Genomic DNA, 13,397 nt, shown 5'->3' with positions numbered 1-13,397 from the left:
TGAGAACACCAACGGTCTGCTTTTAGCAGCTTTGCAGTGAACGACACTGCATGATCAATGGTAGACGCTGTGCTGTACATCAGGACCTCAGGGCTGCTGCTTCTTAGAACTGCAAGTCTGTACCCTTCAGCCTGCGTCACCCCATTTCCAGCCCCTGGCAAGCACCATTCTACTGTTACTAAATATATAAAATAAATATATAATAACACAAATATATATACAATAAGAATATATATGTTTTATATTTCACATATAAATAATATTTTGTCTTTGGCTCATTTCACCTAGCATAATGCCCTCCAGTTTCATCCACGTCGTGGCAAATGGAAGGATTTTGTTTTTTTTTCTGGCTGAGTAATACTCCACTATGAGAGAGGGAGCGGGCGGGAGGGAGACAGAGAGAGTGTGTTTGTGAGTGCACGTGCGTGTGTGTGCGCGCACGCGCGCGTGCGCGAGAGTGTGCGTGCGTGTGTTGAAGGAGGGGCGGGAGATGGGCCTGTGGTCCAAAGAGTGAAGTGAGAGAAGCACGGGCGCATGCGTGAGCCAGGGACCCGTGGGGGTGCCGGTGCAAGGAGGGAGCCTGGGAGGCAGGGGGTTGTAAAGGGCAGAGGGCAGAATGGGCTGCTGGGTCACGTGGGAGGCACGGGAGAGGAGCGCATGTGCGGGGGAACTGCAAGAAAGGCGGTGGGTGCTACAGAGTGAGGAGCGTCCAGCGCGCCAGCCTCACGAGGCTCACAGTGGCCTGAGAGGGTCGCTGGGCTGCTCAGTTGCTTCTTCACCCTCGTTTTCACCTAACTGACGGGACTGAAGAGGCCGGACCTCGAGGCTAGGGTGAGGATGACTTGGCCCTAGCTGTCCCCAAATGGTGGCCATAGGTCGAGGCGGGGGAGTGGGGGGCAGTGTGTGAGGCCAGGCTCACTCCAAGGGGTGACAGGTTACTGGACTGGAGCCTCCTGGCCGTCTCGGCCTCTCTGGACCCGAGGGATCTAGAGGCTCAAGAGGCCCATCCTTTTCTCTCCTCTGGAGCCCAACCAGTAGGCCCCAGCCCCTTTGCTCACCGAATGTGACCTTGAGCCAACGCCAAGCCCCGGCCTTCACGAGCCTTGACCATTAGCCCCTGTCCATCGGGAAACCCACTGGTTTACCCATCAGCCCCTGTCCATCGGGAAACCCACTGGTTTACGTTCCCAGACAGCAGACCCGGGGTCCAACCGGTACACGCCTGTTGGGGACAAACGGTTATTTCCTGCGCCTTGAGGAGCCTGGATAGCAGCTCTGGCCTTTCCTCCTTGGAGGGTCTAGTTCTAGGGAAGGAGGGAAATGGGCATTTTTGGGAGACGCGAGCACTCCCCATTCAGCGTGGGCCCAGGTGAGCAAATTGCTGGGAGGGAGGATGCGGGGGCGCACCGCTGGGCCGTTACCAGGAGCTCTCCGGCCTGGGAAGAAGAGTCAGCCGGAAACCACGGGGCCCTGTAGGTGCCCCAAGTGACCGGCTTGCAGAGTCTCAGTTTGCCAAAACTCAGTTCTCTTACTGAAGGGTAAGATGACCAATTTACAAAGACAAAACAAACAAACAAACAAGAAACAAAAACAAACAAAACTGCCTAAAACTTGTTTTAAGGGATACACTTTTTATTTTTATTTTTTAAGATTTTATGTATTTATTTTAACACAGAGGGGAAGGGAGAAAGAGAGGGGGAGAAACATGAATGTGTGGTTGCCTCTCCAGTGCACCCCACTGGGCAACCCAGGCTTGTGCCCTGACTGGTGACCCTTTGGTTCTCAGGCTGGCACTTAATCCACTGAGCCACACTAGCCAGGGCAGGAATACACTTTTGAAAAAAAGATTTTATTTATTTATTTTTAGAGAGGAGAAGGGAAGGAGAAAGAGAGGGAGAGAAACATCAATGTGTGGTTGCCTCTCACACGCTCCCTACTGGGGACCTGGCCCACAACCCAGGCATATGCCCTGACTGGGAATTGAACGGGCGACTGTTTGGTTCTCAGGCCAGCACTCAATCCACTGAGCCACACCAGCCAGGGCTACGTGAATTAATTTTACAATGTTGAACCAATCTTATGTACTTGGGATAAATCCCACTGATTATACATTCTTTTAAAAATTCTTTTATATAATTCTTTTTATGTTCTTGTTCAGTAGTTTTCTGTAATGTTTTTGTCTGTGTTTGGTATCAGGGTGCTACTGATCTTGACTGAGTTGAATGAGTTAGGAAGCATCCCCTCTGCTTCTGTCCTCTGAGAGAGATTGTAGAGACTGAATATAATTTCTTCCCTAAGTATTTGTTAGAATTCATTAGTAAACCTGTCACATCCTATTTTTATTAATTTCTTTTCTTTTTCAGTCCGCTCTCTGCTCGTTCACTGGTAAGGCATTCAGGGAGCCAAACAGAGGTCAGAGTAGCAGAGGCGCAGCGAACAGAAAGGAAGTATGAGGTAGGACACCATCCTCTTGCTGGGGAGAGGACAGCTAGGGAGAAGGGGGAGAGAGACAATAACTAGATGAACAATCGATAGTTAATCACATCTGGAGGTGAGCAATTATGTGAGGGAAAATAAAAGTGGTTAGGATGGAGAGAGTAGTGGATAGGTAGGCTGCGATTTTACTGTATTTTAACAATTTTATTTATTTATTTTTAGAGAGAGGGGAAGGGAGGGAGGAAGAGAGAGAGAAACATTGATGTGTGAGAGAGATACATCAATCATTTGCCTCTTGCACACCCCCAACAGGGGACCTGGCATGCAACCCAGGCACATGCCCTAACTGGGAATTGAACCGGCCACCTTTTGGTTCGAAGGCCAGCACTCAATCCACTGAGCCACACTAGCCAAGGCAGGGAGGCTGTGATTTTTAGATAGATGGGCAGGGAAGGCATCACTGGTGAGGCGGTAACTGAGCAGAGACCTGGATGTTTTATAGACGAGGAAGCTCAGAGAGAGAAAACTACTTCCCTGAGGCTACAAGGCAGATTTGATATGAAATGAGTTTCTTTGGTTCAAAAGCCCGCTAAAAATGGCGTCTCCCTCTGTGGGGAGCACCCCTTGGTGTTTCCAGAAACTCACTGCGTGCGATTCCTGACTGTTGTTAGTTTGCCTTTCTCTACTCTGATCCTTTGCACCAAAGCATTTCTAAGAAGTGAAAGTTACGTAAGAGTATTTTTTGGGTGCTTTGAACTGCCGGGGTGTTAGGGACAGAAATGAATAGTTTGCTTTAAGGAGCTGTGGGGGGTTATTTTGCAGCTCAGTCCGCCCTTGACTCTAACATCTAAAATGTCGTCTCTGGTGTCCTTAAGGTCTGCTCGGCAAAGCAGGCTCTCCATCGGGCTTTCTGGAGCTCCCGCACAGGGCCAGCCGTCAGAACCTTCACTGGCAAAAGCCTCATCTACTGACTCAGCCCTTTCAGCGTGTTTCCTAGGAAGCCAAACTTGGGAAGACAAGGGCCTAGGGTCTCTGGTGGCCCCGGCTTCGGATACCGAGACTTTGGAAGCCCGAGTTGCAAAGGCTAAGGCCTGGGAGACTCAGGCTTATGAGGCACGGAAGAAGGCCACCCAACCCAAGCAAACCTCTGTATTGAGGCTGGAATCTGCCCAACCCCTGAAACAGAAACCCTTAAGTAAGAGGATGGAGGTGCCAGAGAAGAAGAAGAAGGAGGAGAAGAGTAGTGAGGTCCCCTACACCCGGCCACTCTGGTCTAACAAGGTTGAGTACATCCTGGCCCAGGTGGGCTACTCCGTGAGGTCAATCAACCTTTGGCGGTTTCCCTACATGTGGCTTCACCACGGAGGTTGTAAGTCTGGGGACCAGGAGTTGTGGGTCCACAAGGGGCTAGCAAGACAGAAGCCTAGCCAGGGTTCAAACACCATGGTCTCCGGGACCTGTAGAGGCTAGAGACTCGGCACTCGGAGCAGGAGAGGAGGCGGGGCCTAAACACCAAGGATCCCGAGAGGGATGGAGGTGCAGGGTATCTGGACATGAGGATAAGGGGCTAGAAGTGTGTATCAGGGCTGGAGGTGGAAAGGACGCATCTGGGCCTTCCAGGAACTGGAGCCATGGGGCTGGACACCTGGGACTCTGAGGGATGTGCAAATAGTTGAGTCTTGATGCCTGTGGTTCTAAGGGACGTCATGGGTGGGGATGTGTTTTTCTGGACTCTCGAAGAAGTCCCAGATGGTTCCCTCCTTCAATGCCCTGCTCAGGGAGTTTTTTCATCATCTACATCTTCTTGCTGTTCTTGATTGGGACTCCGCTCCTCTTCCTGGAGATGGCCGTCGGGCAGAGGATGCAACAGGGCAGCACTGGTGCATGGAAGATCATTGGCCCCTGGGTTGGTGGCGTGGGGTACACCAGCTTCATGGTGAGGAGCCCTGGGCTGCCCAAGCCTACCCTTCACGCCCACCCCCGCCCCCGTCCTGGAACAGGTCCCCTGATTTCACCTGCATGGGTCAAGTCCCTTCAGTTCCCCAGTCCTCTGCCAAATTCCCTCATCTTTCCTGTCCCCATCCCTCCTCCCCAGCCACCGCCTCCCTGGCCCCACAGGTGTGCCTCATTGCCAGCTTGTACTTGAATGTGTTGAACACCTGGATCCTCTACTACCTGGCGCAGGCCTTCAAGTATTCCATTCCATGGGAGCAGTGTCCTCTACTGAAGAACTCCAGTGACTTTGGTGAGGAGGGGAAGGGGATTCGGAAGAGGAGCAAGGAGCGAGGAGGGGTCAAGAAGAGGCAGAGAATAGAAGGAAGAAGAAATGAGATGGAAGGGATGTGGGGGAAGCGCTAACGTAGAGGGGAGGGGTCGCCCTGCCCAGCAAGCACATCCAGAGCCTGATACCCTCAGATCCCGAATGTCAGCGGATGACACCCGCCGTGTACTTCTGGTTCCGGACGACCTTGAAGGCCTCAGACAGCATTGAGGATGGCGGGGCACCAGACTTAAGTCTGACCTTGCCCTTACTGCTGGCTTGGTGTCTCGTTGGCACTTTCATGATTAATGGGCTCAAGTCCATTGGGAAGGTGAGCCACCGTTGGCGAATTCCTTAACAGTCTCAGGTACTTTCAGCCGTCGCCTAAGTGATTACTTCTTGATCTACTACTGTGTCACTCCCTCTGGCCCCTGAACCCTGCTGAAAGCTGTCTTCTAACTCCTCATTTCTGACTCAGAACTTTCCACCACTGGTGACCCTGGGTGGACCCCAGTGGCACATGGTCGCTGACATGCCCAACTCTCAACTCAGGTCATGTATGTGTTGGTGCCACTGCCCTATATAATCGCGTTCTGCTTCCTCATCCGGGGAATGCTGCTGGAGGGAGCGGAGTTTGGCCTTCAACATCTGAAGGTTTTGAAGGTAAGGTGTATCTTCCTTACTCTTCTATCAGGCCTTAGAGGATACCTATTGTCTATTCTTTAAAAAAAAATTTATTTATTCATTTTTAGCGAGAGGGGAAGGGAGAGAGGAAGAGAATGAAACATCAGTTTGTGGTTGCCTCTTGAGCACCCCCTACTGGGGACCTAGCCCACCACCCAGGCACGTGCCCTGACTGGGAATCAAACTGGTGACCCTTTGATTCACAGGCTGGCGCTCAGTCCACTGAGCCACACTAGCCAGGATCCTGTTGTTTATTCTTAGGTGGCCTTTCCCCATTATCTTCTTCTATGTCTCCTCCCTTATTTTGTTAAGGTTCTCCTCTTCTTTAATCTCTGTCCTCATTCTTGCCTTCTTTCTTTTAGATATCGGCTCTGTACGATGTGGCGGTGTGGTGCTTTGCGGGGGTCCAAGTCTTATTTAGCTTGGGTCTCGGCTCCAGCCCCATCATCTCTCTAGCCTCGCACATGAACCCGTCCAACAACTGTCTCCACGATGCCTTCTTCGTGATGCTGTTCAACCTGGGCTCCATGTTGCTCGCCACACCTTCCATCTTCTGCCTCCTGGGCTTCTGGGCCACAATCACCACACACCGCTGCAGCGAAAAGTAAGGCCAGCCCCTCAGTGGTGGGTCTTGGCCCCAGGGAACTACAAAAAGCCTGAGAAGCAGGTTCTCTCTGGTAGCACAACTCCGTGGGAGGATCATACACGCATCATCTAAGTGTGCGGTGCTCCCTGATCCTCTGTGTGCAAAGCTTACAAGGTTGGCTTTTAGCTACTAGTCTAAGGAGGGAGGGAGGACTAAGGTCGGGGGACGAATAAGAGACTGTATCACTAGCCCTGGCTAGTGTGGCTCAGTGGATTGAATGCCGGCCTGCGAACCAAAGTGTTGCCGGTTTGATTCCCAGTCAGGGTACATACTTGGGTTGTGTGCTGGGTCCCCAATAGGGGGTGTGTGAGAGGCAACTGCATATTAATGTTTCTCTCCCTCTGTCCCTCCCTTCCTCTCTCTAAAAAAGAATAAGTAAATAAATAAATAAATAAATAGACTTCATTACTAGAGCAGGGACTCCCAGAATCCCAAGAAGATGAAAGGAAAACCTTCCCCGGGAGTCCCCCATGGTTATAAATTCCCCGGGTTCACACAGATTCATGATGCTGAAGGTGGGTGCCTTTTTGGTTTCATCCCAGGCTCTACCTCATGCAGATCAGTAATGCCAGGCTAGTGATGTCCTTTCTTTTATGGAAGATGAGGGAAAAGGAGGCAGTGTCCTAAGAAGACGAATGGTTCTAAGTGACTCAACTCTTTTTGCCGCAGGAACGCAGAAACGCTTTCCAGTCTGGTAACCCTGGGGAAACTGCCTCCTGAGGCCCAGCCCCCTGAAAACCTGGGGCACAACCCGGGCCCTGTCTTCTTCGCCTGGCTCAGCAGCCTGCCCCCGCCCATTAGCAGCCTGGTCCTCAGCCACATTGTTGAGTGTGACTTAGAGAAGCAATTTTTGAAGGTCAGTAAAAATAAGTAAGCTGGGCTGAGAGTTCCTCAATGGCTTCTTAAAAAAAAAGATTTTATGTATTTATTTTTAGAGAGAGAGGAAGGGAGGGAGAAAGAAAGGGGGAACAATAGCAATGTGTGGTTGCCTCTTGCACACCCCGTACCAGGGACCTGGCTCGTAACCCAGGCATGTACCCTGACTGGGAATCTTTGGTTCCCAGGCCAGCGCTCAATCCACTGAACCACACCAGACAGGGCCTCAATGCCTTCTATAAAACAGAAATTTCATCTTTTATTGTTAGTACCAGGAAGGAAAAAAAGACTCCCAGAAGCACCAAGATAACCTGTAGCCTTGGTAATGCAAAGAACTGTAGCCTGCAGCCCTGGCTGGTGTGGCTCAGGGGACTGAGTGCTGGCCTAAGAACTAAAGGGTCGCTGGTTCCATTCCTAGTCAGGGTACATGCCTGGGTTGCAGAGGGGTCCCCAGTAGGGGGTTTGGGAGAAGCAACCACACATTGTTGTTTCTCTCTCTTTCTCCCTTCTTCTCTCTAAAAATAAATAAATAAAATCTTAAAAAAAAAAAAAAAAGAACTGTAGCAGAATTCCTTCTGTGGATAATGCTAGGTGGTTTGGCTTTCCATGTCAGCGGGTCAGCTTGGCATTTCCCAGGGAAGGCAGAATGTATCTTTGTAGTGTTGTTGTTAAGTTCAAGGACACTTTAACTTCCACCTTCCCCCCCCTTAACAGGTGAAGGAGGGCTCAAACTTTGCCTTCCTGGCTGTTATCGAAGCCCTGACATTCGCTCCTGGCTCTGTCTTCTGGACCATCCTCCACTTACTGATGTTGCTGGCCTTTGGGCTGAATGTCATGCTGGGGACCCTGCAGAGCATTGTCACTCAGCTCCAGGACAGCTTTTCCCCCTTCAGAAGGCATCCGAAGTTGTGCACAGGTACTCCGGCCTGTGGCCCTACTCCCTCCAATGACCCTGGCTTCTCTGAGATGCTCACCCAGGCCTGGTTATAACCTCTGCTTAGTTACCCTCTTCCACTAGCTGGACCTCTGACCTTGACCCAGATGCATTGTCTCCCGCAGTGGTGGCCTTCGTGCTCATGTTGCTGTGTGGCCTCTTCTTCATTCGGCCTCCAGGCATCTACTACACCATACTGCTGAGTGAATACTGGATGATCCTCCCCATAGTTATCATCGTAATATTTGAAAATGTGGCTGTGGCCTGGGCCTACGGAGCCAGGAGGTGCTTGCTTGGGTCTGCAGGGAAGGCTGATGCCTTTCTTTCTTTTCCTTCCTTCTTTCCTTCGTTCCTCCCTTCCTTCCTTCCTTCCTTCCTTCCTTCCTTCCTTCCTTCCTTCCTCTCTCTCTCTCTTTCTATTTTATTCATTTACTTTTAGAGAGAGGGAAAGGGAGGGAGAAAGAGAGTGAGTGAAACATCTGTGTGCAAGGGATACATTGATCAGTTGACTCTCACACGCCCCCTACTGGGGACCTGGCCCACAGCCCAGGCATGTGCCTTGACTGGGAATCGAACTGGTGGCTTTTTGGTTCTCAGACTGATGCTCAATCCACTGAGCCACACTAGCCAGGGCTGACTGCTTTCTTTTTTGCCTTTATTCTCACTCAGCTAGACTGACAACAGGGACCCTTAACTTCAGGGCTTTCTGAGAAACCTTTGAATTCATTCATTTCTTTAACATATATATTGAGTGCTTAATACGTGCCAGGCACTCCTTCAGTCAACGGGGATAGAGGATCTAGTAAAACAAGCACACCTACCATCAGGGAGTGTGCCTTTAACAGTGGAGCTAGACAGTTACCAAATGAACAAATAAAAATGTTAGGTGGTTATAACTGAGAGGAGAAAGTCGAAGGTAAGATAAAATAATCAAGCAGGGGAGTACGTGTGGGTGTTAATTTGACACAACCACTGGCCTGCAGTGACCACAGAATGCTGCGGATGGCTCGTCGAAACATGAGAAAAACATACACAGAGACAACCAGGTCCTGTGGGGAAATAGGGATGGAACGGCCACTCTCTCTAGTGGGGAGTGCCTTGGCCACCCTCCCTAGGGGAGAATGCCCCATTCTCCTGCCTGGGCAGGCTTTTATTGGGTTCATTTACACAGGAATTCAGGTAAAGCTCATTAGTCATTGCCAGGCAGTAAGGATCAAACAATAGATAACAAGGAAGTCTGAGGGCCTATTTTGAATCAGGGTCAGATAGCTAAAGAGCTGTAAAACTCTGAGGAACAAACTTACTTCTTGCTTGGACCCTTATCATTTCACTGAGAGCATTCTAAACAAAACAGGTTTCACAGGATTTTACATATTTTTTCTTAGGCCTGATCACCAGGGGAACCTGCCCTTTCCAGCACAGGGCTGCACCACCCTCTGTCATTTGTTCAGGCTTAGGTGGAGCAAGGGAAGTAAGGCAGCCAAGAGATTAGGAGATTTTCTCGCAGACAATAAGGACTCAGGCTATGTCAAAGCAGAGGGGCGGGTGTCCATCACCCCCTTTTGCTGTAGCCCCATAGTCCTTCCTTGGGGGCCTCCCATGTGATTGTGCCTGTTTTAGGTCATTCCCCCCTTGGGGAAATTACCCATCATTGGCTAACCAACCAAGCATTGGGGGCCAGTTATGGATGAAGTAAAAGGAGCAGAAGCAGTGCTCCTGCCAGGGAGATAAGCTTTTGTCTCCTTGCTGGCTTGTGGTCCAAGGTCATTCCCTCAGCCTTAGCCTTGGTGGGGGTTCCAGCTTCTGATACCAGGCAGGGTGGTTCCCAACATTAACTGAGATAGGGTGGCAGGGAAGGCCTCTCGAAAAAGGTGACATGTGAACAGACTCCTGAGTGAAGCAAAGGAAGAAGCCATAACAAGATTCTGAGAGGGTGTGTTCCAAGCAGAGGGAACAGTAAGTGCCAAGGGCAGGGAAGTGCCATGCCTGGAGGTTTAGAGGAACAAGGAGATCAGAGAGGTTGGAACAGAGTGTTGGCAGAGGAGACCAGCGAGGTAACGCGACATCATGCAGGGCCTTCTGAGCCGTGGTAGGGCTTAGCTTTGTATGCAGAATGCTGGAAGAGGCACGAGAGGGTTTTAAATAGGGGAGTGACATAATCTGATTTATTTTGAAAAGATACAATTACTGTGTGGAACACATAGGCTAGGAGAAGTCAAAACTGAAGCCATGGAAACAATAGGGAGCTATTGTAATATTTTAAAATGGAGCTGACAACGGTGGAGGCTAGGGTGCTAGAGGGGGGGATGGAGAGATGTGGTCTAATTTTGCAAGGGAGAGCGACTAGGGCAGAAGGAACAGGAGAATCAGGGTCTGGGAACCAGCCGATGTAACTGTGGAATGGGAGAGGGGAGAATCCAAGTCACATCCAAGGGACTCCAGAGCCCAGCGTTTTATATATAATTCAAGGGCGGATAGTTGAGGAGGCAGCATTTTCGGGTGACTGAGGCTCTCAGAGCCAGTTCACTCATTAAGTCACTGCGCAAATGTCCCTTGAGACTTGCTGTGTCAGGAAAGCCTTGTGGGACCAGAGTACGAATGAGTTAGAATGAGCCCCTCCTGTCGACGAGCAGAATCCAAAGAGGAAAACATCTGTAAGCAGACAGTTGCCACACAAGGTGGTAAGTCCAGAGTAGAGGTAGCCGGTGGCCCACTAGAGCACCTGGAAACTCAGAGAGCATGTCCTAGAGGAGAGGGCAACTGAGCAGAGTCTGGACACACGATAGGGAAATGGAGAGCAGTAGTCTAGGCCAAAAGACCCGTTCGTATCCTTACTAAGTTTGAGAGCACGCACTGAAGGAGACTAGAAACATGGGGCAGGAAGAAACTAAGAAAAGTTCCTCAGGGTCAAGTGTTAATGAACTTTTTGGGGGGTCTGTGTTGTTCATGATGGACACCCAGCACCTAGAAGAGTTCCTGGCACAGCACCCTCTCTAGTTTATGGAATGAATGAAAGGGACTTGGCCTTTGCCCTGAGGGCACTGGGTACCCATGAAAGGCTTTGGAGCAGTAGAGGAATGTTTGAAAAAAATTATCTTTTTAAAGAGAGGGGAAAGGAAGGAGAAAGAGAGGCAAAGAAGCATCAGTGTGTGGTTGCCTCTCACACGGCCCCTACTGGGGACCTGGCCTGCAACCCAGGCATGTGCCCTAACTGGGAATTGAACCGGCAACCCTTTGGTTCACAGGTGGGTACTCAATCCACTGAGCCACACCAGCCAGGGCAGAATGTTTGACTTTTTGGGGGGGAGTTGTTGAGAGAAGATAAGAGCAGATGAGGCTTGAGCAGAGGCAGGGGTTTGGAAGTGAGGTAAAATATTGGAAAGATGCTCACTAAGGTTGGGCTGGCCTTGACCCCCCAGTGAAGGGTGTGGACCTCCCACATTCTCCTGGCCCTTGCTCCAGGTTCCTTGCAGACTTGGCGAATCTGTGGGGCTGTTCCATCCACCCCATCTTTCACTGGCTGTGGTTCGCTGTGTGTCCAATTGTGCTGCTGGTGCTGCTTGTGACCTGTCTGATCCTTCTGCCTCTGAACACCATGAGCTATTTGGCCTGGGACTCAAGCACTGTGAGCCTCCCCGTCCAGACCCCAGACCTTCCCGGGGAGTGGGGACAAGCTTTCAGTCCACTCCTGCCTAGAGACCCTGTCCTCTCATTCTCTGCTCCCCGAAGGCTCGCCAGTCCTCTGCCCTGGTTCCCCTGCCACTCTTCCCCTTCCACAATCTTTCCTCTTCTGGAAGCTTTGATGTTCTAAACCCCTTTCCCATCTCTCCACAGTCAAAAGAGGTGTCTCGGCAATACCCAACATGGTTGCTGTTCACAATGATGTCCCTTTTCCTCGCTGTCATCCTCCCCATCCCCATGCGCTTAGTGTACTGCCTCACCCACGGCATTCCCTTTAAGCCCACGAGCTTGGATGGGCCTGTCAAAGAGGTCCAAAAGGAGCCAGTCCTGCAGGATGATAACCAAACCGCTGATCCACAGGCTGTGTGACTTCCTACCCTCCTTCATGTCACCCGACGTCATGCCTCTCTCAAAACAGGCGACCTGGTATCAACTAGCGGCTGCTGATGTCCTTGGCCCCAGAACCCCCTTTAATTCCCAAGGGTAGGGGCATTATTTTCGGGGGGCTCTTGGGGCGATTGCAGCCCCAGTTCAAGACTCCTCTGGTTGCCACTGTCATTTTCCCCACCCCCTTTCTCAGTGTGTGCACATGCCACTCACACACACAGTGGGTGACGCCAACCAAACCTGACTGGCGTGGAGCCAGAGGAATAACGCTGTTGGCCAATAAATCAGTCCACTCTCCAAGCCCTGAGTGTGGGCTGATTGGTTTTTCTTTTCTGTAAATGTCTCAGTTTCCATAAATGTGGAACTCTCAGGAGTCTTCCATTTTAAAAATATATATATATTTTAAAGATTTTATTTATTTTTAGAGGGGAAGGGAGGAAGAGAGGGCGAGAAACATCAATGTGTGGCTACCTCTTGAGCGCCCCCTACTGGAGACCTGGCCCACAGCCAGGCATGGGCCCTGACTGGGAATCGAACTGGCGACCCTTTGGTTCATAGGCTGGTTCTCAATCCACAGGGTCACACCAGCCAGGGCAGGAGTCTTCCATTCTTTTGAGAGCTAAACATCAAGCCCCGAGTTCCTGCCCTTGCCTCACAGTGGCAAATTCAGATGCTAGATTATTAGACTTGCTTTATCAAGGGATTGGCCTTTAGCCAGGAAATACCCAGGACATGGCGGCTTCAACAAAGATGGAAAAGATATTTGTGTGCTTGCCAAGGACATAGTTCCCCCATCGTGGGTCTAAAATTATTGTAAGAGTTTCCAAGACTGTCTTGGGCTGAGTGATCCACACAGACTTAGTTTGGGAACTACCCTATTGTATTGTGGAGCCCATCACGGTTCCACACCTACTTGGTAAGAGACATCCCGTTACCACAGGGTTAAAGTCAAATGGATTTGCCTAGTGGGTGAATTGAATGGGTCTTAAGGAACTGGTGGAAGCGGTGAGTTCACAACTGAGCTGAAGTACTCCCTAAAAGGAAATAGAGTCAGTCAGTCAGTGACTGGGGTGAAGGCTGTGCTTAGAGGTGGTTGGGGTTCCCAGAGATCCAGGGAATAGGCTTCCTTTATTTTCTTAATTAAAGAAAAGTTTTTTATAAAGTGAGATGGAGAAACATCAATGTGTGAGAGAAACATCAATGGGTTGCCTCTTGGCCCACAATGCAGCCATGCGCCCTGACTGGGAATCGAACCAGGGACCCTTTGGTTTGCAGGTGGGCACTCAATCCTCTCAGCCACACCAGCTGGGGTTGGGTTCTCTTTAAATGCTCAAGAGGTCCCAGGATTTCGGATTACTTAGCTCCTACAGGCAGCCATCCTCTACATAAATTTCTGTGACAGAAGAAGAGAAAGACATTTCCAACCCTTCCTTGGCCGCGGGACTCCACGGGTGGGTCTGTTGAACTGGAACAGCTGAGACCCCTGAAGTCTT

General features: G+C 50.5%; 1 protein-coding gene across 1 annotated transcript; it reads left to right on the top strand.

Annotated features, from left to right (window-relative positions):
- Positions 1-1,320: 1,320 nt before the first annotated feature.
- Positions 1,321-11,886, top strand: SLC6A16 (solute carrier family 6 member 16). The gene is made up of 12 exons (XM_045856219.1): positions 1,321-1,369; positions 3,434-3,809; positions 4,219-4,372; positions 4,555-4,681; positions 4,852-5,027; positions 5,249-5,359; positions 5,743-5,984; positions 6,696-6,882; positions 7,617-7,818; positions 7,962-8,121; positions 11,299-11,473; positions 11,671-11,886. Exons 1-12 carry the CDS (start codon positions 1,321-1,323, stop codon positions 11,884-11,886), a joined length of 2,175 nt encoding a protein of 724 aa, XP_045712175.1.
- The last annotated feature ends 1,511 nt before the right edge of the window (positions 11,887-13,397 follow it).

This window comes from Phyllostomus hastatus, unplaced genomic scaffold (assembly GCF_019186645.2).
Source record: "Phyllostomus hastatus isolate PE091 unplaced genomic scaffold, TTU_PhHast_1.1 phas_scaffold_1224, whole genome shotgun sequence".
NCBI lineage: Eukaryota > Metazoa > Chordata > Mammalia > Chiroptera > Phyllostomidae > Phyllostomus > Phyllostomus hastatus.
This window is presented reverse-complemented; position numbering and strand designations above follow the sequence as displayed.

Excerpts from the sequence above, each read along its gene's own strand:
- SLC6A16 (XM_045856219.1), top strand. The coding sequence starts at position 1,321 with ATGGGCATTTTTGGGAGACGCGAGCACTCCCCATTCAGCGTGGGCCCA. Across the intron at positions 1,370-3,433 it reads CCCATTCAGCGTGGGCCCAG|GAAGCCAAACTTGGGAAGAC; the intron begins GTGAGCAAATTG and ends CGTGTTTCCTAG. Across the intron at positions 4,373-4,554 it reads TGGGGTACACCAGCTTCATG|GTGTGCCTCATTGCCAGCTT; the intron begins GTGAGGAGCCCT and ends CTGGCCCCACAG.